The sequence below is a fragment of the Thermobia domestica genome, chromosome 8, assembly GCF_964235325.1.
Source record: "Thermobia domestica chromosome 8, izTheDome1.hap1.1, whole genome shotgun sequence".
In the NCBI taxonomy this organism is placed as follows: domain Eukaryota; kingdom Metazoa; phylum Arthropoda; class Insecta; order Zygentoma; family Lepismatidae; genus Thermobia; species Thermobia domestica.
In genome coordinates this window covers 294,435,213-294,461,542 of record NC_137461.1, presented here as the reverse complement: position 1 = coordinate 294,461,542, position 26,330 = coordinate 294,435,213, and the positions used below count along the sequence as shown (strand labels likewise).

The 26,330-nt window shown below is 36.8% G+C and overlaps 1 protein-coding gene across 1 annotated transcript in view; it reads left to right on the top strand.

Moving 5' to 3' along the window:
- Positions 1–204: 204 nt before the first annotated feature.
- The window catches only part of dlp (glypican dally-like), a 55,811-nt gene continuing 29,685 nt past the window's right edge, over positions 205–26,330 (top strand). The window contains exons 1-4 of the mRNA XM_081770017.1: positions 205–779; positions 16,281–16,439; positions 23,888–24,122; positions 25,425–25,581. Coding sequence (XP_081626143.1) covers positions 581–779; positions 16,281–16,439; positions 23,888–24,122; positions 25,425–25,581 — 750 coding nt within the window. The 5' untranslated portion in view covers positions 205–580. The remainder of the gene's footprint in view (positions 780–16,280; positions 16,440–23,887; positions 24,123–25,424; positions 25,582–26,330) is intronic.

The following is a 26,330-nucleotide window of genomic DNA, read 5'->3' as shown; positions in this document are numbered from 1 at the left end:
CTCGGAACGAGCATCTCATTAAGATATTTTGGAACTCGGAAATTGCCTGTTGCATGTGACTTCCTGTAGGAATCTGGTCATAAACGAATATTACCCTTCAATTGATTATACTCGGCACTTGCCAGTTGTTTCTAAGAACCAATATCAAGTTGCGCACATTGTTCTGCGAATACCTTGAACGCTGTGACCTCGATTGGAACGGCGCGGCGCGGCGAGTATGTATGGAACCGATGGACAGGCGGCGTTGTGTGTGTGACGTCCTTAGTTGCTTTCCACCTTAGTCTGTGGCTGGCTGGAAGTTGACGAACTGCTTTGGCGGAGGTGTGAGGTGCTAAGGCATTGGATCGTAAGAATGAAAGAAGGTGTCTGGAATGCAACGGGGAGTTAAGTTGTTGATGGATTAAGATTATACCAGTTTCTCATGCATTTGTGGATGTGCTTTTGGCTCTCAGTGGACGTTTTTGAGAGTAATAACAATTGGATTTTGACAGAAGTGCGAACTAACTCAACAGAATGGTTATCAGTGCCTCGAAAAATCAGTGAACTTGGTTAAATTTGTTTTTGTAGAGACAATTTTAGAATGGCTGGGCGGGGAAGAGGAGGTTTTAAAGTATGGAGACTACAGCAAGAAATATTTTATGTGCTACTGGGGTCATTGATGTGTGCGATAGGGGTGTGGGCTGAAAATTCGTCAATGGACATTAGCTGCGCTTCAGTTCGCTACACGTATCGGGATAAAGGATTTAATGTAGGGAAGATTCCAAAGGATCCTGTTTCAGGTGAGGAAGATTTAAATGATTTTATAAATCACGAAATTCAATGTTTGAAAATATTCATTCATGGTATTAGTAAAAACGTTCATACATTGTATTCGTAATTAAAGATACCGGTAATAATATTTATATTAAGGTTTTGAGTGCTGGGACTGATTATTGCATAATCTACAGTAGGTATTTACATTTTAATAAAAATAAATCACTAGGATCGTAATTTCGTGTAAAGTATGCAATATATACACTGTTTAAACAATAAAGAACTAGGATGTATTTTAATACTTTTAAGTTAATATTTTAGACTAACTTTAGAATGAATTTATGTATTCTTACCAAAAGGAAAGGATATGAATTACTCAGCGGAGAAAAATGTTATTTTTCTTTTATCCCGAGGCTTTCCGCTGATGTACAGTATGACAATATACTGACACAATGGAAATTTGCAGGTGGCTATAATTAAAATACGTCAAAAGAAATGAACGTAAATAACACAAAGCATATTTAAGGGCAAGATTTTACTTTAGGTAGTTTATCCGATGGTTCGATTCCTTAAGACACTTAAGACCTAACCTAGCCCAATTTTTCATTGCTGAATATTTATCTGCTTTAATAGCTATGAAATTACCGAAAATAGTCATTATAATAAATGAATTACCTAAAGTAAAGTCTTGCCAATTTAAGTTAGTATTTAAAGCGCTATGGTCCAACAACCTCATATTTTCTAATCTGACCGAATTGTTATTGATACGACTCCTTTTCCTTGGGCGTCCTAACCCTCTGTGATAACTACATTCACTCACTTTACCGTGCTATTCTCTACTGGCATTAATGGTACATTGGACAAAAGTGCACTTTGAACAGAACATGGTAATAGTTAAGAACAGCTACTTCTCATCTCCCGTGCACGAGGATACATCTTACTGTTGCACTACCTAAACACACTAAGTACAAGGGCAAGGACTCAGTCTATTACCTACTTTTTAACATCCTAAATAGTCAATGAATAATTCCTGAAAGTATGGCGTTTCTCGTCCTTCCCTAAATGGGAAGTACGGCTCCTAAACTATAACCCAGAACATCCATAGGAACAGATTCAGAATAAATAGCAATACGATGAATTACCGTCTATTTTTTTTTTTTTTTTTAATAGGTTCAAACTTCCCTAACCCTAAGCTAACCCGACTAGGGTTGCCAACTGTTTGATTTTTCACCGGCCTAGCCGGACATATTGCTGTTATTTTCATTAAAGCCGGTGACCGGTACAAACTTCTTGCCAGCCCTTTCATGACCAGTTTTTGTTTCAAATTTGTATGTAGTTCGGAACAATTTCACATAGTTCGAAGTATAAATTTAAAAAGTAACTTTCATTCTGTAAATCCAATACTGTCACCTTTCACCATCTATCAACGATTAATATATTTTGTTCATCAGTTTAGATAATCTTAAAGAGATGACAGGGACTGTACCAGGCAAAATTTGACATTTACTTGTAAGGAATTTTATACATTTATTGAGAGTAGAAAAGTACTTTTTAAAGCAATTTGCTGTAGTTGAAGTATAAAGAATAAATTTCATTTTCCAGATCCAAAATTGTCACGTAAAGATTAATGTACTTTGTTAATTTGTTTCGATAATTTTAACGAAGTGGCAGTTACTGGTAAATACAATAAAATGATCAATACCGATTCAGTTTCTCATTTATAGCACAATGTATCTATTAAGCTTATTAGTGAATGTACTAAGGGTATTCAGAATACAGGTCCTAATACACTTGTGTTCATGGTAGTATATTTCCTTCCCATAGGTGGATCCGATCACATTTAGACGTATATCATAGGGAATTTGAGGGGCTACCAGTTTATTTTCGAGAGTTGACAACGCTAAACCCGACCCTACCCTACTTATCTCTACTTTACCTTATGTGAACAATGTCACCACATCCTGTGACAAAATTACTTGTTCTGCTCAAAGTGCACTCTTACCGTATATTCATTTGTTTCATCGGGAAATTCACTGTATCAACCCTAGAAAGTGATTCTTGAAGAAGTTGCGATGCTCAGTGCAGATTCACTTTAGGAGGTCTTTGTGTATAAATACCGGGTTCGGACATAGGCCGTAAAATCTACAGTGCAAAACCCACAAACTAGCGTATGCTAGATGGTCAGAGAAAGCATGGATGCTATATAGCCGATTCAGTGCAGAGCGAAGCTGATAACTGCACGGGGGTTTCCGTACGGAGCCGGCGCGTCAATGTCTATGAGGGTGCGTCTCAAGGATATTTGAAATACACTGTACTTATTATCTTACTAGATTGTGTATCTGTAAGACAGCTTTCTCGTTACGGATCGTATTTTAAAAGAGTACATTGACTTAGGCATTGACTGCATCAAGGCTTTGTTACAATGATCTATTACAGTGCTCTGAGACAAATTTTGCACGTAGTAACTTATGCCTCAATAGTCGCTAACACACACACTTTCTGTGCCCCTACTCCGGGGTTCGATTTCTAGTAAGATAGTAAACCTTGGATAAAAGCCGGAGTAGTGGCTCAGGTACCACTTCAGAGTAAGGTCTCTCTGATATCTCAGTGGTAAGAAATGAAACATTGATCTTCGATCAGTACACAAGAAGCTTTATAAATGTTGTTAGTGTTATTAATAGTCGGTTTCTTTAGTTGTAATGCCTCTTCTTTTGCACCGAGGGTATATAACTGATGAATGTGCAGCTTAACATAGGGTTTTAGCCACTTTAGTTCTCACCGAGGATAAACTCTTGCGCTGATGGTACGAATATTTTATTAACATCGAATTTCGTCATTCACTGAATAAGGTGAAAAATGTCGAACTTGAATAACCTTCCAGGACTGGCGCTGTAGTAACAAACGCTAGAACAGACGCGTTGTACTTTTTGCAGCACTTAAATTTTGGTTAAATTGCTTTTTAATTCGTATTGTAATGTATTTGTTCTACCTTTATTGACATTGACATTGTTATCTGGCTTATATAATTATGTTTTACTTTACTTGATAAGATACAGTGAGTCCCGATAATCCGGACATCTGGCTAATTCGAACAGGTCCGGGAGGAAAATTTATTTACTTTTATTTTGTTTTTATGGCGAAAATACACAGTTTTAGGAAATTAATAACTAAAAGGATCAAAATGGGTTCATGTTTTCGTAGTAAACAAAGTTAAATTTTGTTTAGAGACAGTTTTTTCTTTAATATCTGTATTTAACAGGGTTCCCACTCACCTGGAAAACCTGGAATAGTCAGGGAATCCAGCTTTGCACTAAAAAGTCAGGGAATTTCATATCTTATTGTTTAAATTTCATTAAGCTACAGCAGGCATTTCTCATGTAATGACAAATACTTGAAAGACATGGCAACTCTTGCTACTGGAGCCAGTGGTTTAATATTTCCACTTTTAAAAAAATATAGTAGGGTATTTCCTGGGTTAATTAACAGGGTCATGAATGTGTTTGACTTTTGCATTTCTAATGCATACTATACTATCATAAATTCATTGGCAACATTATTGACTAGAAAATGTACATAAATAGCGTAAGGTTATTTTATTTATTTATTTTTTTTTTTTTCTTTTAAGTTACCATATTTCACTTTTTGCTTTATCCGGCTATTTGGTAGGGGACAATTCATAATTTAAAAAAAGTTTTGTCTCTTTTCCTTCATGCGCAAATTCTATTTTTCTATGCACCGGTACAAATATGTGCTACAAAACGATGTACCTGGGAATTTCTGAGAAGTGACCTGGAAAACCTGGAAAAGTCAGGGAATTTGATGTTGGAAAATGAGTGGGAACCCTGTTTAAGCCTTAACCCACTTTACGATAATTACACAAAGTTTGAAATAGAATACAGTATTGTAGTGGGGTAAGTACTGTACTGTAACATAAAACTAAACGTACAATACTGTAACTACTGTACGTACTATAGACCCTTTTACCCGCTTCAAACCGCGATTTTACTGTTATTCCGGTTAATCTGAAAAATCACTTAATCCGAACATGGTTCGGTCCCAATTAGTTCGTTTAAGGGGGACTCCACTGTATGTGTTCTGTTATTACACTAAAATACAATCAACAAAATATAACAGACAGACAGATGGCGTAATAACAAACTCGAGTACAGGTGCGTTTTTTTTTTTAATTAATTTATTTTTATTAACAAGGGAATTTCGATGGATAATGACACCAATTACTAGTACATCTGATTTAGCTACATATTGTATATTTATTGACATGTTGTGCTTGTTCTTACATACACAAGCTATATCTGGGTGTCTAGTGGTCACGAAATCAAGAAAACGGCCCTGAAAGTCAAGAAATTTAACTTTTTGGTCACGATTACTTTTATCTGTACAGATATAAGTACAGATTGGAATAAATGTTTTCTATAAAACTTCAATATTCATCACCAGAAATGTCTATGATCAGCTTTAGACGCTTTCAAACAGCAAGCTTCTATCATATACGTGGTAATTTGGCTTAATTCGCACCCAGATTTGTTCTTTAGAATGTTACGGAATTTTATGGTTTGGTAGAAAATGAAATGAAATCTTTAAGATTCACGTCCCACGGTTATGCCGGTTAGGCTAAAGGAGACGGTGATAATGAGAAATGAATGAAATGGTGGAATGAAGCAAGTGGGAGGAAACGGGAGAACCCCGAGAAAACCCACGCACACGGTGTTTGTCCACTACAAAGTTCACTTGGCGGGGGCTGGGATCGAACCCGCGACCCCAAGCACCAGAGGTGAACGCAATATGGTTTGGTAAAGGAAGGTCACGAAATTTCATTGTGGAATTTTAGTAGACACCCTGTATGTCCACACTTTTCGAAATATTCCATGAGAACGGGCGCGTTGCAAAACGTATAATACATCGCAATACTGTCAGTGCGTCAGCTTATTACATACTAACGAAGTGTTTGTAGGTGACGCTACAGTAGTAGTAGTATTTCGACGAGGGTTGCCTTACAGATTATATAACGGGCGGAGCCAGTTTTCTGATAGCATCTGTAAATTACAATAGAAATGACGTAGTACTTTTCATAACTGTGTCCGTAGTAGAGTGTTGAAGAATAATACTGAAGCTAGCTTGACTAGCGTATGCATGATTATCGTAAAGCATTATAGGAATTACGTGCTATGCTTTATTGAACACATCTTACTCTTTAGAAGAGTTCGTCAGCAGAAAAATACATCAAAATAATGGTATTTCAATGATATGCACATTAAAACAATGATGTCATACAAACACACACACTAGAAACCTAAATAAATGAAGTTAGGCCTAAGTATCTTTGGTGTGTGGGCGTTCGTTTGCCTAAATTTAACGAGTATAGTGTGCTTCGTATGTTTGGGGATGAAGTAGGTCACCCATGATGCTGTCGTGATGTGTCAAGCTTCATTAACAATATTGCATATGTTAATTGATATAATGTAGTGGTTCAAACTGAAATGTTTACGTTGACAATATTGTAATCAATCGTTTACGTGTATGTTCGTTTAAAGTGGTTTAATTTTTATTTCCTTTGTTCCTCAGCACGGTGACTCTGTGGTAGAACGCTCAACTCCGGCATTAAGATGAGTGTGGTTCGATCCCAGACGATGTGATGAACAACGTCATGTCATTGTATTCCTTTCTCAAAGTATTCCTTTCCTTGCATTTTCTCGTTTCATCAATTTTTATAAATATTCATCTGCTTGACCTTACAGGGCATAAGAGTGGAACGATTCATTTCCCCTCAGATATTGATGCATGTTCTAACATTTCCCGACATTACTGACAAATTTATAAAGGAAATAGGAATTGTTCAGTTACTTAGTTAAGAAATGATTACAACAACTGATTTCTTTTCAATTACTAATTTTTGCAATAGGTAAAATTCCATTAAATTTGAAAACTGGGATCGAATCCGGACCGGTACTACTCATTGCCTTCCGGATCAATCACACCTTTTCTCTCCTCAATGTAACTTTATCTACAATAAAACGTGGTTGTGAAACTTTTCGTCCCGTGGCTATGCCCATTTCTTGCAAATCTAGGATGTACAACTTTGGTATGTTGCATTAAATCAATAATATGAACTTTTCTCTATTAATAATTTCTTGAACGTTATTATAATCAATAATGAACTCTACACTGGTGATACGGAGTGGGAAATAAGCGGAAGGGGAATAGGATTTTGAACTACTCTTGGATGCTTAAGCGGGAAACGGGAAATACCAGCAACCGAAACAGCACTAGGAGAAAACATGGGAGATAAGAGAAAGGAAAGGTTTTAACAGGTTAACAGAGTGACTACTAAACATTTGTCAATCGCAAATATGTCATGATTTGCAAATGTAATTCTGTGTTATGTGTTAATGAGACAAATCTTTTTGACAAATCAGTATATTATACACCCGTATTTTGAAAGCAAAATGTATGTGATGGGAGAAAATGGAAGTGATTTTCAGATTCAACACACCTCGAAACATAATAATCACTGAAAAAATCCATGCAGCTGACAATAAATAAGTAACAAACTAATTATCGAGGCATCCCTTTTGTCCTCAACATCCGATAAAATCCTCTCAACCATTCTGTTAGCAAGGTTGACACCATACACAAATGGAATTATTGGAGATGGCTGGCACGTGTGTCTTTCATTCATATGGTCTTAAGCGTGATTCCCGGAGCTCACAATGATTCATTTTCAGTAATTATCCGTCTTCTTTATCGTAAAATGCATAACCGTCGGATTTTAAACTAAACTAAATAATAATAATAATAATAATAATGATTTTGGTTAGGATTTTAGGCGAAATCTTTGAACTATCGACCAAATGATTACCATTCGCCAAATACTCGAAATGAATACATTACCACGGTACATCGATTATTTATTGATTTCAGAAAGGCCTATGATTCGGTTAGGAGGGAAACCTTGTACAACATTCTTACAGAATTTGGTATACCAAAAACGCTAGTTGTGTTAATTCGAATGTGTTTAAATTAAATCCAAAGTAAAGTTGTACTTCTCCACGAACTTTCACCTTGAAAATGGTCTGAAACAGAGATGTTATTGCTATTACTATTGAGTTTTGTCCCGGAACACGTTATAAAGAAGATTATGATTGAGACCAGAAACCTAAAGCTGAATAGCTCTTACCAGGTTATGGCTTACTTTAAAATGTTGATCATATCAATCTCATAGAATGGTATGAGTACAGTGATAAAGGAATTGAGAGATTCTGCCAAATGCCTACAGGAATATGGGTTCAGAAGTAACTATTGATAAAAATAATGGAAATTCTAGCTGACCGTAATACTGCAGACTACGGATACGTTAAAATATCAATTAATACTTTCGACGAAGTGGCCACTTTCAAATATCTAGGATACATTAACGGACCAAAGCCCTGTCCATGAAGAAATTAAATGTCAACCGAATATCTTTTAAGTTTTACGTCCCACGGTTATACCAACTGGGTTGAAGGAGACGGTTATCATGAGAAATGAAGGAAATGGTAGAAGGAAGAAAGAGGGAGAAAATAGGAGAACCTCAAGAAAATCCACGCACACGGTGTTTGTCCACCACAAAGTAAATGTCAATCGAAAACAGGTAATTCGTATTGTTATTTAGTCCGAACTCGTGCCTTTGCTGATTCAGTCGAAGAATTTTAAGCTTGAAATATATAAAACGATAATTATGTTTGTTGTGCTGAATGGTTTGCAAAACATGGTCACACATTTTGAGGGAAGAATTCAGACACAAAGTAAAATCTTGAGATTAATATTTTGACTCACGAGAGAGGGAAACTAGGAATACTAGGAACTTCATAACGGGAATCAATATAATTTATATGTCTACCAAACATTGTTAGGGACATCAAGTCTAGGAGGCAAGTCATGTAGCCAAAATAGAAGAAAGCAGAGACGCTTTCAAAATTTTAATTGGAAACGCAATCGGTAAAAGACCAAGGAGACTTAGGCGCAGATGGGAGGATAATATTAGTAAATGGGGATACAATGTAGTATCTGGATCCAATTGGCTAGGGACAGAAGTCAATGGAGAGTTTTCGTGAATGCGACTTTGAACCTCCAGGTTGCATAATTGAGTAGTTAGTATAATTCGGAAACCCAGGCCCGATCTGCGGTCTATTCGCACATTTTCTCTTTCAAATAGCGTTGTTCCCATATGTTAAACATGCTTGTATGCTGGCAGTTGTACTTGTCTTAGTGGTTGTTATTCCGTACCTTTACTTCACTTGTTTTCATTTCTTCATTTAAATGTTATCAATATGTATTCATGTGTGTGTGTGTGTGTAGGACATTCCTTTCTATTCATTCTGCCTCTAATAATAATTACACAAAGTTTCTCCGTCCCAAAAAGGAAGAAGAAAAAATACTATTTCGTGTGTGTACCCAAACTGTATATCTTAGAAGTAATACAAACAAATTTTATCTCATTATATTTATTGCTTAGTTTGATAAATGTTTTCTACTTATAGCATTACGAGAACACGTTCTGTTTTCATTATTCCTGCATTCATGATATAATAGAGATACGCTTTCATATGTAGAGTTTCAGAAATTCAAAAGTTTAGTCCCCTTTCCTTGTACCCGAATGATGCCAAGAACTAACCCTTCTAGCTATCTGTCATTGTTTCTTCTAACGTAATGTTATGTCGGAAGCAACTATAGCACCTTTAACATTTCGGTCCAAATGCGAGCAGATCTCGGGGTATTTTACTAACGCAAATGGACGATGCTGTAATCTTACTTCGTAACATTGTAGCAATCCTACCCAACAATACCAATAAATGTTGTGTACGTCTTGAAATAGAATGTATTAAAGGTTTATTTGCCATACTTGTCACATGTCTGCCTTTCTCTGCTACCTGATAACCATCTTTTAAAAATAACAGGAAGCTGAAATTTGTTATATTTTCCCAGGAAAAAAGTGTTAAAAAATGAATAAGAAAATCACAATCTTTAAAGCTCTTAGACATAAGACAGGTGAGATCATGTTCATCTTTCATGTTCTTAAAGAGCATTCTTTTTTCTTTAGTTAGAATGTACTGTTTAGCTGTCTATCGAGAAAAGAAAAGTGTAGAAATTGAAATTTACATGTGTAAAATTAGTGGCTGGAGGGAGATATGAATCTGTGTTTGTCATGTGGTAACCACTGTGGTATCCAGCCTATTTTGTGATCACTCACTCAGAGCACAGATCACTTACTTGAACTCAAGTATGAAATTGTGTGACGATTTGTGAGAAGGGAAATTGAGTACCATAGTTGGTTGCTCACCGGTACGATAAATCAGACGCAGGTTCGAGTCTTTCTCTATTCACGCATTTTACACCCTTTGAGATTCGATGAATTTGTATCTTTGAAGGACGTAGTATGATGAAAGATCTTCATTTCTTCCGTTTATCATATAGTGATGAAAATTTTTAAAGTGAACTGACAAGTTGGCTTATTTTGATAAAGTAAAGGTCTGACAACTTTTCTTAATTTTATGTCAGAGTTTGTAAAGTGAACAACACGAAAAGTTGAAGAAACACCGGAATGTTGTTACTTTGTTGTTTATTATCCCTGTGGACATACCATTTGACGGAACACTTTGTTATTATGCACAGTCATTTCGTGAAGCAAATAGATATTTTGTAATAAAAGTTTTCATTTATAGTGTGTTTAGGGTGTGTGAAATTTTCTGAACTTTTTCACAATTATTAAATGATAGACAATCTTAGGACTTTGTAGAGCCTCCTTTTACCGCCTGAAAACTTGAAATGAGGACGAGAACGACGATGAGAAGCCTTTTAGAATGAGTTAAACACAAAATTCAGTTGCTCAAAAGTTTCATTCGGCAATAATTCTGCAACCTTGAAGTGACACAACACAACGAAACGATATTTAAGAAGAGTTAGTAACGCAGAACATCCTGCTGCAGAGACTGGAAACCTCGGCAAGTCTGCACATACGTTGTTTCAGCAGCATAATTCAGTGTTGCCACTGTAATTTGATTCTTAGCGTATACGCCCGTGAAAGGACCTCTCTCTTATAACGCCCCCCATCATATTTTTCTCTCATATTCTGATTTCCAAACTGCCCGTGTAAAAGCCGCACCCCCGGTTTGAAAGAACAGAAACGACTGCATACTGGTGATTCTGTGTGTGGTGAGAGCATGGGGCTGTGTGTGCGTGCCTCCGTGTGTGGTTCTGGAGACAGATATGTTGTTTTTTTTAATTTCTGCCGTTGGGATTAAAAGTGTTTATTTCTTGTTTGAATTAATGACAAGCAAGAAACTTACGGTACTCTTCGATAAAAATCTTTACGGTTAGAATGTGAGTGTTCTATGATATCGTAAGCATGGAAGCACCTCCTCTCTCGAAATTTAGTGAATTATCCTGTGAAAGCAGACGTTTTGTGGACACTTGTTGAGGCACCAACTTCATAAAGTTCAGCATGCATGTAATCAGGAATGCTCACGAGGAGGATGGGATTCGGAATATGTCCATAAGAATTTGGGGGAGTTCAATACGTTTTTATATGTATATATACAGTTGTACAGAGGACCGTTAAAATTTATAAATTCGAGTTAATCTGACAGGTATAGTATTAAATAAAAGTGTAATGAGGAACGAATGAGTGTGCGAATTAAAGAAGAGGGTACTCGGGATATCTCCGTGGCAACTCTCTCTGTACATATAGATATAAATATTGCCTTTATATGCAGCTTGTTGAAATCCGTATGTTATTGTTAACCCCCCCCCCCCCCCAGGGCTGAAAAATAAAGAAGGCTTATATAATGGCCGTTTCGTTGATTAACTTTGCGCTCGCGAAGAAAAATCCGACTTGAAAGGCTCATGTAAGAGCTCCGCCCTTGAATTTTGAGGACAAAATCCGGGGGGGGGGGGGGGGAGATGGGACTTTTAGGGGCGTATACGGTATTACATCTAAGGTAAATCATCTTTAAATAGGCTTAAGTTTGGGTTTTCGAGCCTTGTGCAACACCAAGGTTAAGAAGGGTGAGGGCCGCGGTGGCTCAGTGGTAGAGCGTTCACCTCTGGTGCTAGGGATCTCGGGTTCAAACCCTGCTCCCGCGAAGTGAACTTTGTGGTGGACAAACACCGTGTGTGGGGGTTTTCTCGGGGTTCTCCCGTTTCCTCCCACTTTCTTCCACCATTTCATTCATTATTCATTATCACCGTCATCTTTAGCCTAACCGGCATAACCGTGGGATGTAAAGCTCAAATTTTCATTTCATTTCATTTCAAGAAGGGTGAGTCCTACTTTTAACGTAGACTCCGATCCATGACGTGCATTTGGCGGGTAAGCAATCATGTAAGATCAGACTTCACAATATAGGCCATTTCCCACCGCACTATCTTCGCCTCCAAAAGAGCTGGATTACAGAACCACACTAGTGGACCGGGCTATAAATAAAATAAGGCTAAAATTGCATTAATGCTAGTGCTCGAGACGTTACCCAAGAAAGTCGCAATTTATCATATACTTATAGGGGTGCATGGTTTTTTTTACCAGTAATGGAGAAGGATCAATGGAAGATATTTTAGATCATATAATCCTTTCTGGAAGCGCGGTGAGGCTAGTTCATACTTTCATTCACCCTGAGGTCATCCCGAAATGAGTTGTCTGAAACTGATTTTCTTCAACTGTAGATTCACCATGTTGCACGATATTTATTAGGACCTCTTGAAATGATTTTCCGACAATCATCCGGACTGGCTTTCCAGATAGATTGGAGGTTCTTCCTTGCGAAGACATAGATTTGCGACGTTTCACATAATTGAAAAAGTGAAATAAAATCTTTTTGAGTTTTACGTCCTACAGTTATGCCGGTTAGGCTAAAAGAGACGGTGATGATGAGAAATGAATGAAATGGTGGAATGAAGAAAGTGGGACGAAACGGGAGAACCCCGAGAAAAACCATGAGCACGGTGTTTGTCCACCACAAAGTCCACACGGCGCGAGCTGGGATCGAACCAGGTACCCCAAGCACCGGAGGTGAACGCTCTACCACTGAGCCACCGCACCCCCCTTTTACATAATTGAATAACCACTAAACGTTGATAAGAAGCGAAGAGAGCTATATCAGTAAGTTTCAACACGCACAAAGTTCGTCGTATTTTTGTTAAGATCAACAACCACAAGCAACGTTTTTCAATTAATGTCTGGCAGATGATAGCAGTAGTAGTTGTTGAAACGATACATGGATAGTAATCATGAAAATACGTATCACAGGAACATTAGAGGTTGTATATTATAGCAATAAATAATCTGTATTTTTCACATCAGAAACAGTATCTGGTTTCATAATTTTCAGTATCAAAGTCAAAAGAGGTTGGAGCATAATTTGAAGATGATCGAATACATGGGAGATCAGTTCGTCTACCAAAAACAAAGAAATTACTTTTAGTGAGTTGATTGAATGATTTTAACGTCTCTTTCAGCAGCGAGGCTATATGAGACGGGACCTACTGATTAACGTGGAATCCATACCACATAAGCTCCCGCCGGGAATCCAACTCGGGTCTCCCACGCCAAAGGCGCGTACGCTAACCGCTTAGCCACGGAAGTACTCGAAGTTACTTTTAATAGTCTTATCTCCTATTGCTCTATTGCTAGAGATGTATACCATGTTTTGACGATACAGGTTCTCAAAATATATGGGTTTATGTATTTCGTGGGAAGAGGATATAGAGAACTAGTCATAAAATAGTGTTTTAGTTATTTTATGTGGATCTGATGTATTCAGTCCTGTTCATCTTTTCTCTTCTTTTTTCAGTCGTTGATAGTGCTGGTCTCTTTCCAGCAGATGTTCAAAAAGCAAAACCAAATCAAATTATTGAGTTAAGTTTAGCGTTGTTTTCAGCACTGAGATTTGAATGACACATCTACCTTCCGTTTAAGTTGGAATGGGAACTCGAGACCTTGTGCAGCGAAACTGTGCGCGTTATCCACTAAATCAGCGGGGAGATATTATGTATCATTTGACACAAGGGCAGTACTTACCATAGCAGCTCGTTTATATTTCATAAACTATGGTTTGGACCTACTAATATCAGCTACGGGTCAGGGTAAATGCAAAACTAGTTTTTAGTTTCTCATTACATGTTATGAACTTCACACTCACATTCTATACTCTCGGATCGGCCAGAGTATTCCAGTATATACACATAATTTATGTACCCTGAGCCCGATTGATATAAAAGTATAAATGTAAACGTGAAGTAAGTAACACGTATGAAGCAGCTCGAAATTAGTATTTGTTACAAACGTAACATACTAGATCATCTCAAGAGGAGATCAAAATCATAGTTAAGAAAAATGAGAGGGAGGGCAGTGGTGAATATTGCTTTTTTAATTTGTATATCAGTTAACTTATATATGATAATTGGACTTTTTTTTGTACCGATTCGTTCGTAGGTGAGAATTCAATTATAGGCTATATAGAAAGTTGAAAAAATGAACGACTGGGCCTGTAGTGAAACATGGTCTTTGGCTTATCATGCCGATGACGTTAATCACTACGCCCCTCAGTCAGCTTCATGGAGTCATTAACCACTTGTATATCATTGAATTCGCATATAAAGAGGAATTGATGATATAAAATCGATTATTTCTTCCAAACCATAAATAATATTCAGCCGTCAGCAGTGTTATGTGGACAATGGGTTGTCCAAACACTACAGAAGTTGTGGTACAGTCTGTGTGGTCTGAGAGGCTGAGTATAAGTGAGTGAATATATGGCTCTTCAGGAGGCGGGCTTGGTATCTTACATATCGGCACGGCAAACAAAAACCAGGTTCTTCTAGGTTCTTCAGCAGTGCATTTCTACTCTTTGTGTATCAATTTATAGAATACCTGTTGTTAATCTTTTCACACCTGTGCCCTGTTGGTCAGTTCTTGTAGATTCTGAGCGTGATGGGGTGTATCCTATAATCATTCTGAGATTCCAGTGGAAACACTGATTCAGTAGTCTTTGAGTTAAATAAAACAATATACACGTATTTAAAAAATTAAACTTATCTTGTAGCACGGTTTGCTTAAGACACAAGTAAGTCTCGTAATTATGTACCCTATAACTTTAATAACAGTGTGTCTATTGGTCACGAAATTTAACTTTGGGGTCACGATTTTTTTTAACTGTACAAATGTAAGTACAGATTGGAAAACTTTGTTCTATAAAACGTTAAAATTCACTACCAAAAATGTCTATGGTCGGCTTTAGACGCTACCAAATCGCAAGCAAAGTACGTTTCTATAGCATGGATGAAAATTCGGCTTAATTCGCACCCAAATTCGCTCTTGAAAATGTTAGGAAATTTTATGATTTGTTAAAGAAGTCACGAAATTTCATTTTGGAATTTTACTAGACACCCTGAATAAGTAGACATATTCGGATCTAGTTAAAGGTGCTATAGGATAACAATAGAATAAGCGAAAAGAATTTCTTACCATAGTATTCAGTTTAGATACTTATATAATTTCAACACTCACTGTTGTGTTCATCAGTAACTGATGCCTCTGTACATACCAGACTTTTGAAAGAATTTTCTGTGTCCTGAAGTAGTTTGAGACATGAATAATCGGTAAACAAATGTACTGAGTACAGAAAAGCTGTGATCGCTTTTCTTCGAACTTAATAGTGAGGTAAGAAGTTCTTTTCTAGTGTATGCGTAGTTTCATTTGTTATTGTAGTTTTATATAGTATATAGGTAGCTAACATCAGTAATATTTTCTTGTGTCTCAAGGTTTGTTTTTTATGATATTTCATATAATTCAATCCTTGTATCCTTTTTCGAGTCGAGTTGGTAATATCTTAAAATATATCAGGTGTTCTAAAAATGGCGCCCACGAACCCAGAGCATTATTCTATAAGTCAAAGTAAAGCAATATATATATATATATATATATATAAACCTTTCGAGTCCTCGTCTGGAGAGACAAATTGCACTATGTGTCAACGTCGCAAATTAAGAACCATAGATTAGATCTACCAATCTATCAAATTAGTTATATTGATTCCTTACAGATGGCAGCTAAAGTCAATTTTGATTGACACTAGCATCACTTATTAGTGTTGCAATCGATTCAACTGCTTGTTGTATTCGTAGAGTAATGCTAATGGCTTCAAGTAAACTTGCGACGTTGCCACATTGTGAAATTTTGACTCTCCATAGCGGCTGAAGGAAGCCCCAGAGGGCATACCATCATATGACATTGTCGCTTTATTTTGGCATGTAGAATAGTGCTCTGTGGTCCGTGGGCTCCATTTTTTAGAACATCCGATATAGATATATTGATAGCTATGTGAAAATTCTTTATTCAACCCCTTTTCCCTTTTATAGATACACAGTTTTCTATTACTGTTCACGAACACAGCATAGTGTATCTAATATAAATAGTTAGTCATGCGTTGTCCGGTGCTAAAACTACTTTCTGACTCTTCATTTCTTTGTTTTCATAGGTGAACACCTGCGAGTGTGCCCTCAGGGTCTTACGTGCTGTACTGAAGAAATGGAACATGAGTTGAGTTCTCAGAGTAGGCATGAATTCGATCGTGTTCTGCAAGATTCCCTCACAAAATTATCAACATTGATAAAGACTCGAGCACAGCGTTTTGATGGTGAGTATTATTTATTTACCTGTCTTAACACTTCGATTCCCTACTTTCAGTTTATAAATTGGAAGTTAAACGTGTATACAACAATGTGGTCAATTCAGTTTGACTCTTGAATTATTTTTCCTCTTTCCATAATTTAAAAGAATTCAGCAGATGAGCGGAAGCCTCTCATTGCAACAGTGTCTAGTTTCCGGTGCAGCGAGTTGACAACCAGGCTATTCTTGATTTGCTTCGTAGCTCTCAGTTCAAAGATAAAAGTTAGCACTGGGATTGTTACAAATATAATTGCCATTTCCTTGGTTTTTTAAACTAGTAAGTTCCGGAATTAAGCGCTTTTCTCAGTGGAGTATTGAAGAACAGCTTCATATTGAATTCTGTGTTTTGGTGTTATTCTGTGAAGAATACTTAATACTAGGGCGTAAACTGAGAATCGAACCCTTGATCATAGGTCCTCAGTCTATATAATTCTTAAGCTGATTTTTCACAGAATATTGCCAGAAAAAGAAACAAACATGAATTGAAGAGAATAGGAAACTGGTAATTGAGTGACAGAGTAGTTTTAATTTCATTACTTGCTCTTATAACGTGTATGAAGGCTGTGCGTGAGATACCAAGCAAGGAATATGGAAGTATCAGAAAAGGTTAATATGAAAAAGCACTTACATTGTGATCCTTGTAGTAGTTGAAGTAAACCTCGAAGGCTCTTCTTGACTTAGGTAACTTAATGTAACTTCTAGGCGAATGGCAAGTCTAGAGCTGAGATAATAGACTTGAAATGTGTGTTGAGTGAAGGTAGGTGGTCCTTTTATATGAAACTGCGGAATGCAATCCGTATGCCTTTCATATTTTCTTGTTTGGAAGTTCCACGTGTATGTCTGATAGAATAAAAAAAAGTTTTGGTCTTATTTCAATAAAGCGGACTAGATCCTGGAAACAACGTTGACTTAATTCATTCAATTCAGACAGTTAATATTTTGTTCTCAAGCCAGGCTTGAATTGTTTACATAGGTTTTTACAGAAGTTTAAATATTTGCAATAATTTCTGGGTATTAAAATTTGGTATGCTACAATAGGTTTTCTGCCTGCATGACCATGTCCAGATGACGAATTTGTATGGGACCGAAATGGTGTTCCCGTAAGACTAGTGTATTAGAACCTTCTGACTCCATTACCCCTCCTTCCACCCAACGTTTATTATTATTTATTTATTTATTTATTTATTACTAGAAAGGTATTTTAATTTTTTGAGATGATCTATTTAGGGTCAAGAGATATGTACTAGATGTTCGGGCTAAATTGGACACATTGTATGGTGAAAATAAATATGTGGTGTCACAGTGTACAGTCTGGCCAGAAAGTCCTTTTCCAGCTGAATTAAATATATGTAACAAAATAAGGTGTTAGGATATTTCAGATTTGAACCTCCCATCCTGATTATTGATAAGGCAACATTGCTCCTCACGTGAGTGCTCGTAGAGAGAAGAGAATAAAGTCCGTCATTAACCAGTTCATTGTCTCGCTTTTCCGTGTTTTGTGAACAACAATGGAGGTTCCAGTGACCTCGTTTTGGAGAAGCGCTTAATGGGAAGTGTTGGTGGATCCATGAACGAAAGCACAACGAAAATATACTGCAGGTGATGGATACGTTTCGTGAACCAACAAGTCGTCAGACTTCGATCACGTGGGAGAAGACAGCTTTACGTCTGGGAAGTGTTTTGGATACCCTTCGTTCCGGTCGTCCATCATACCGAAAGGAAACATAGGCCCACGCTCATTCCGGCCAATGGCCATCAATGATCTAACCGACGATGACTTAAACCGCTGGTATGAAGCATGCAGAATCTTGCTGGAGGCCTTCCCCACAATTCCTGGTCGAAATTGCGTTTCATACCTTTGATGAATGTTCTATTTATCGAAGTTTGCAGGATAGGAACGTCTTCATATTTTTGTTAAGAAATTGATAACAATCCTCCGCATGCCATGCTTTGGGCGGAAATGGCTGAACAACACATCTTTGATCCGTACGTCATTGAAGGTTCCGTGACCCAGGTTACCTATTTGGAGATATCGAATGACTGGCTTCTTCCACAGGTGCAGAATCTGGGCATCAACGGTTGTTTACGAACACGCTGGATCACCTGGCCGGTGGATAGGTCTTAGGTCCCCAAATTAATCAGCTCCTTATCCTTGACCGCTTCGAAATCCGGACCTTATGACACCAGATAATACCCAGTGGTATCATCAGATCACACGTCAGAAAGAAGCGGTACATAAACAATGATGCTCTTTGGGCAAGTGTGCTTGAAGCCTTTCAGTTTGTGACGTCGCAACTGCTAAACTGGATAAGTAGGAGGACAATGAAGCATTTCAAGCTGTGCAGGGATAATGGAGGTGCACATATGAACATTTTGGACAAATACTGCAAGTGTTATTAATGTAGGAATGAAGTACAGGAGTTAAGGAACTTTTTGGCCACCGTGTATTTGTCAGAATCTAAATATGTTTTTACTCTGCCATTTCAAATATACACATAATGTCCAAATGAGTGGGAACCAACGGAACATTGGAAATGAGTTAACCTGCGTCATAAGGATTCGTTCCGGACAATCAAGGCAGCTGCTGTATGGTACATGAACATTGTGAAAGCATTACGAGTGAAATGCAGAGGTGCGATGAAAACTGCAGCTTCCAGAAGAACACAGAGACGACGTTCCAGTTGCCACTCAACACCAGAATTCATCTTAACAATTGCAGGACAAAGTGACGAAAAACAAATGAATGCGAGCTCTAGCGTGGGAAATGGATGTTACAGCGTCTGCCATGAACCTGTTGTGAATGAGGACCTCTGTTATCACACCTACAAGGGGTTTTAAAGGCTGGGCAAAAGTCTCGAGCAAACCGGCTAATCAAAGGAGGAAAAAAAAACTTTAAAAATGAAGCATTTCGGTAAACAGGGGCAAAGTTTTCTAATGAAAAGAAAAAGAAGGAAAAAAAAAAAAAGCTTTTGTAAGGACCTGGTATATAACTCCCAGAACAACAGATGGTTTGCCTACAATCCATCGATTGTTCGTCGTGTCATGGTTACAAGAGTTCCCAAAAATGTGATGGTGTTTGGATGGTGTGTCTGCAGTAAGGGTGATGGTGTCTTTCAACAGGAACTCAGGCTTAGTTCGAGTGACTATGTAGAGCTCTTGTACACCTTGGCCAAGCTTTGGGCGGAGAGGGCGGTTTCTGGAAAGCTGTATATGTGGCAGGAAGATACCACTGGGAAGACTCAGAAGTATTTATCACTGTTTTTTTAAATCATTTCACCGTTCTCTACATGTGACTTCCTAACTCACTGATTGCAATCCTATGGATTATTCTGTGCGGTATGTGGTTGAGCAAGTAACTAACAGTATTTTTCTGTTACACAAAAACTCATTTGATCGACAGGAACTGGTACATACGGTTTCTCCCTCGGGAGACTGTGTGTGCTGCATGTACCAGATTCCAGAGTCGAATCCATACTTTTTTTTTTTTTTTTTTTTTTGAGTGATTTCAATTTTCGTGTTATCATTTTTATATCACTTTTCCATGTTTGCAATATATTCCATTTTGACTAAGACATTCCCTGTTGTCTTTGACCAGTAAATATCAAATTTAGCCCGAACACCGTGTATAGTTCTATAAGTAATATCAACTGCCTAACCTTGATGGGTAGAATCTTGGTTTAGGCTAGATATTTGTACAATTATTTTTTTCAAAAGAAGAGGGAGCGAAATTTTTTTCGGAAAAATTTATGTTAACATCTTCATATCCTTTCACTTCGTTTACGTAAGTAGATTGTATCCCTCTTTTTTTTTTTTCTTCTTTTCTAAGAGGAGCCAAAACTGTTTCTTTACACAAGTGTTGTTGAAATACATTACTCAGTATAATTCATCAACTATATCGGTATATGCATTTAATAGTAATATTTCTTTATTGGTGTAGAGTAATACTTTTGCTCTAATACTTTTTCAGGAATATACAGATGCAGAAGATAATGAATAAAAGTGATTATTCGAATCAAAAGATTGCGTGCTTATACATTATAACAGAGCCAGTCTCCTGACTAAAATTAAAAATATATTGTTTCTGTAGTATGAAATATTTATCACGTAAAATTATCAGAATTCAGGAACCTTTACTGTAGATAATACATGCGAATTTCTAGCGTAACGTACCATATAACATCTTTTAAACTAGGCAAAATTTCTACTGTATCATGTAAATAAAGGAATGTTCATTTATGTCCTCTACCATTTTATATTTGTTTATGCATTGATGATTGCAATATGCTAAGTTGGAAGTCCGTCCTTGCTACCTATTCCGCTGAGGTAGATCCTTCCTAATTTTTGGAAATTGCAAATAATAATCCACTCTCTTTTAATATTTCAAAGACTGTATAGTGAGTTCTCTCTTTCTGTCTATCTATATATCTGTGTGTCTAACATTTTCTCTGAAGTGAGTTTTGAAATATTTACTGTGCTATACATTTTTTGCACCTATCATGATATGTAAAATTATTTGAATAATCACAATAATAAAGGACCTTCCCTGATTTTCAAAAATAGAATGGAGCAGGTGTATGTGATATCTATTTGTGAAAAACCATGTCTTTGCGGGTTCGATTCATGACGACAAGCAATCTAAGGTGGCGCCGAGCCAGCTGGCAGATTTCGAACTTTATTATTTTGCAGATGTAATGATTTATTGGTTTGCGGGGTGGGAACCAAAAGAGGAAAGAACACCACGTTATATGGTCAGTCGCAATGGAGCATTGGAACACAGAACATCGTGTTACCTCAGTTCGTAGTTATTACGAAAGTAAATCTGGGACAGAAGTGCAAAACTTTAGTGTTGGTCGACATGGTAAGGTTCTGTCTCCATACCATATTGGCATGAGTCTCCATACCATATTGGCAAATTTGAAGATTGGTAGTGTGTTGGATTGAAACATGGAGCTCCAAGAAGAGTGCGAACTCCTGAGAACGTGGAGAGACCAACATTAAAGTTTCGTCTTAAAAAAATAAAAAAAGTTAAAAAGTAACTACAAACTGAGGTAACACGATGTTCTGTGATTCACTGCGACTTACAATATAACGTGGCGTTCTTTCTCTCCTGTTTCGGTTCCCGCCCGCCAAGCAATATAAGTTATTATGCCTGCGCAATATTCAAGAAAATCAGAGGTAACTACACACTGATCCCACTTTATTTGATTAAAAAGTCGTGTTGTTACGTAAGGCCCATCGTGGTTTGTGAGGAATAAATCCAAATCACAAGTTGATAGGAAACTGAGTCAACACATATGAACACAGCATTCGTCTTCAAACACAGGCAAAGGAATTTAAGTGAAACGTTGAATGATGATACAAACAGATATAGAGGCCGTATATTTGAATCGCGGCTTTATTCTGGGTGTTTTGCCTTCTGCTGCCATTCCCTGTATAGCATGATTCCTCCTTGTCTTATAATGTGTCTGATCATTCTATCTCTTCTTTTCGAAATATTCTTGAGTTATTTCGCTTTTCTCCTACCATTTTCAGTACTTTCTTATTTGGTGCCTTCTCTACGGATCTAATATTCAACATCCTCCTGTGCACCACATTTCTGAGGCCTTCATTCTCCGTTTTTGCTCTTCTAAGAATCTGTCCCTCACATTATTATAAGAGTCTATCCATAGCCTTTTCTTGAGTTTTGTGTCGTTTCCGGTTAGAAGTTTTTGTTTTTCTTCTCCTGAGCTATTACGGATTTTACATCTCGTGTGGACCTATTATCGCTTGGTATTTTTCCACCAAATTTATCTCATTTTGATCTTCATTTTTTTGTGTATGTTTGTGTGTGTGTGTGTTCCTTGCACATCTCATAACTTTTGTTTTGCTTTTGTTGATCTTCATGTTGGATTTGCTGCTAAGGATTTGTTGAATTCCGCTGTCTTGTAATTTTTTCTTACTGTCTACCAACATTGTGATACCTTCCCCTAATCTGAATGATTGTATTTCTGCCCATGAACAGTTCGTCCTTGATTTTTTTATTGCTTCTTCAATGGAGAAACTGAAGAGAGTTGTTAACCATGAACATCCTACCTAAGAAGAAAACAAAGGTTTGTTTAAAGGCGAATAAGTCAGTGCCATTGTAAAGAATCAATTACTACAAATTATTTTTCAAGTTACAAATTGTTTGAACAGGTTTTGAAGATACACACCCTAAAGAAAGGAATCTCAATAATAATAATAATAATAATAATAATAATAATAATAATAATAATAATAATAATAATAATAATAATAATAATAATAAAATGTAAGAAATAGAAATATGTTTAAAAAAGAAAGAAAGGGAAAGTAGCAATCTGTACTTCCGGAGGAAAGAAGGCATTATATATATATATATATGTATAATATACTCATATATATATAATACTTCAGATGGTTATGTGCTTTATCGGTCTCCAAGTAACATAGAGGTGAGTGAGAATAATTTAGATAACTGTTCCTTTCGTTCTTTAAGCAGCTATAAAAGCAGGAAACGTTAATTATAACAGTGGCTTTGAAGTAATGATTTGTTTAAAATCCTTTACTAAATTAAAATGAAATAGCAGACACGGGGAAAGAGTCTTCAATTATTTATTAACGTCTAGAATATAGATTATTTATTATAGAGTTGAGAGACGATTCTTGGCATAACAAACTGAAAAATTACGAAATCCTAATAAATTCTTAGCTAATACACTAGAATGAAAATGGAGGCTGAGTTTATTGTAATTCCAGAAAGTTCTTCTAAGTACAGAGTAGTTAAGACATATTTCCTTTTTGTAATAGCACAAAACCAAAAGTATACAGAGGTTTCATGATGTTAGCGACAGAAACACAAAACTTTAGTTAACAGGAAGAAGGTTCTGCTTTGGATCGATAGCTCCCTGTGCCACCAGTCACGGTAACTACGCGAAGACTCCAAAGATTCGAATTAATACAGCACTCATGCGGTCCATACATTCTCCTGCAGATTATAGTTTGTTTTACTCGTCTTGCGCATTTTCCACATGACGACTATCGGAAACAGTTGACACTGTGAACAACGGGGTACGCAAATATTTGGCCTTGAAATCTGCCAAATGGTGTCGCGTATGGTTCAGGTTTTCGTGAAACGTTGACAGAGGACCATCAAATACAACAGACTTTTCAGAGTAAGGTAAGCCATGACAATGCCTTTAGCATAAGTTTCAAGTAATATATTGTCGTGGCACGACACTGATGCCATAATCAAAGTGTCAATAGAAATAAAAAGGTAGTGTTGTGTGTAAAGTGGTTTTGGATGGACGATACATACAAGTGCGCCTATAAACTATAAACTATATTTAAGAAAATGTTATTTACAGTTCTACCATTTAAAATTAGTGTCCTTCTTGACATTAGTGTCTTATTTTCCAGAATTCTTTACCGATCTATTGGCGGAATCAAAGAAGGATTTCCATGACATGTTCATCCGCACTTACGGCATAATATACGAACGGAATTCCTACGTGTTCACGGACTTATTCGAGGAGTTGGAGAGGTACTATGCCAAAGGCCGAGTGGACCTAGAGGATGCAATGGAGAACTTCTTCAATACTTTGTATCAGAAGATGTTCACAGAGTTGAATGCACAATATCGTTTTGACGAGAGGTAAAGTGATTTATGTATGTACGAGATTCTTAGATGTAGTTTGTCATATTTTGTATATTGGTTTGATGTTTTTGTGGTTAACGTCCAGGGGAGCGCAGAAGCAATATAAACGTGGTGCAATACTTTAACATAGGATCCGAATGACACGAGCGTCTGTCGGGAATTAAACTCGGGTCTCGCGCTGAAACCAACTAACGGGAAGCCAATCATATGGTCATCAGGGAGCGGTGTATAATAGAGAAGAAGAGGCACAATGAATCATTGATAGAGTAAATTGGTATTCGTTTTATTACGTCCAGTCTGACAAAGCAATATCAGTGGTGATATTATTGCTAATACTGCTAAAATTATGGTAATATTAGTGCTATAAAGTGTCCCGCTCGTTGCTGAACCTGCCAGTATTTTAATAATTTCAGCGTTGAGAAAATATTGCAACGAAATTAGAAGCAGAAGTACTTCATTTGTAAAAAATTAAAAATTGCCATGATTTGCGACCAGATAATATTGAACCCAATGCAACTTTATTTAACAGTTTGACAGCCAAGGTGATTTGAGGGTACTGCCCCCAGGAGGCCATAAATTTCTTCTTACCTTTGGCTCAATTATGGATAGTCATGTCACGGTTTTGTCGCGATATTTTGCTTCTCCCGAAAATGTACCTATGGGAACCGAGCACCATATGTCATGCTCATGGTCTCACAGTAATTTGTGACAATGAGCATTATATATGATGCTCAAGAACCTGAATAGGTTTGTAATGTGTGATATCGAGCATCAGCATCATATATGGTGCTCATGGCCCCACAGAAAAATAAGGTGAATGAGCATCATATATGGTGCTCATGGCAGTCAACCTGTTAACGTTCTTCCAGTACTTCCGCTGCTATCACCCATTATTAAAAAAAAAAAAAAAAAAAAAAAGCGTGTGCGGTGGATAAAGCCTCTTGATGTCCAAAAATGTACCGAATTTTGGCCATGATGTGTGACGCTTCATCCTGCTGAAGATATAGAGACGTTTCCTTTACTGCAATTTAAGCCTTGATAGGTTTATTTTATTCATCGATACACATCCTGAAATAAAATGAATGAGCTTGTTTTGTTTTTGATAGTGCTTATTTATTTATTTAAAGAAAGCAGTTGGCACACATTTTCATTACTGAAGTTTAAATTACAATCTACCAACCAACCAGGTGTATTTAAAACTATTTTAGACATTCTTGAACTGGTATCAGTTGATTATTTACATTACCTACAAAGCCTTTGCGATAATGACAATCATTATAATTATTTATTGTTTTTCAGGTATTTAGCATGCGTGAGTGAACACATGAAGGAACTGAAACCATTTGGCGATGTCCCGCACAAGCTCTCAGTCCAGATAAAGCGCTCTTTTGTAGCTACAAGGACTTTAGTACAAGCTCTTAATGTGGCGCACGAAGTCGTCTCTAAAGTCGCTACAGTAAGTACTTTGTAGACGATTGTAGTCATATCTTTTGTAATAGCTTTAACTCTTTCGCTAATTGAGGTACGAGTTGTGACAACTTAATTCTTTAAATGCATTGACATAAAACTTAGTTCGGAGCTATATATTAATAGCGACTAGGACATGTACGAAAGATGAGCTATAATGAAAATGGTTAAATAAAACAGTTCATTAAATTTTTGAAAGGATAACAGGAAACCAATCGTAGTGAATCATTTGTTGTTGATAATTTTTTGTTCTGATGCCTGTCTTCGAGTTACTGCAATAAAAGAAAATCTTTTAGTTGCCTGTTTGCACAAGAATTTGTATTCGAAGTATATGGAAGCAGTAACTTAGTATGTTTTGGAAAAGCCATTGAGTAATTAGCCTAACTTTGTAAAAATTTAATGAAGTTACTTTTTGGTATTCGATTCAGTATTAGAAGATTGCGAAATTTTTGGTATTCGATTCAGTATTAGAAGATTGCGAAGTCTTTGGTATTCGATTCAGTATTAGAAGATTGCGAAGTTTTTAATATTAGATTCAATATTAGAAGATTGCGAAGTCTTTGGTATTCGGTTCACTATTAGAAGATTGCGAAGTCTTTGGTATTCGATTCAGTATTAAAAGATTGCGAAGTCTTTGGTATTCGATTCAGTATTAGAAGCTTGTGAAGTCTTTGGTATTCGGTTCAGTATTAGAAGATTGCGAAGTTTTTAATATTGGATTCAATATTAGAAGATTGC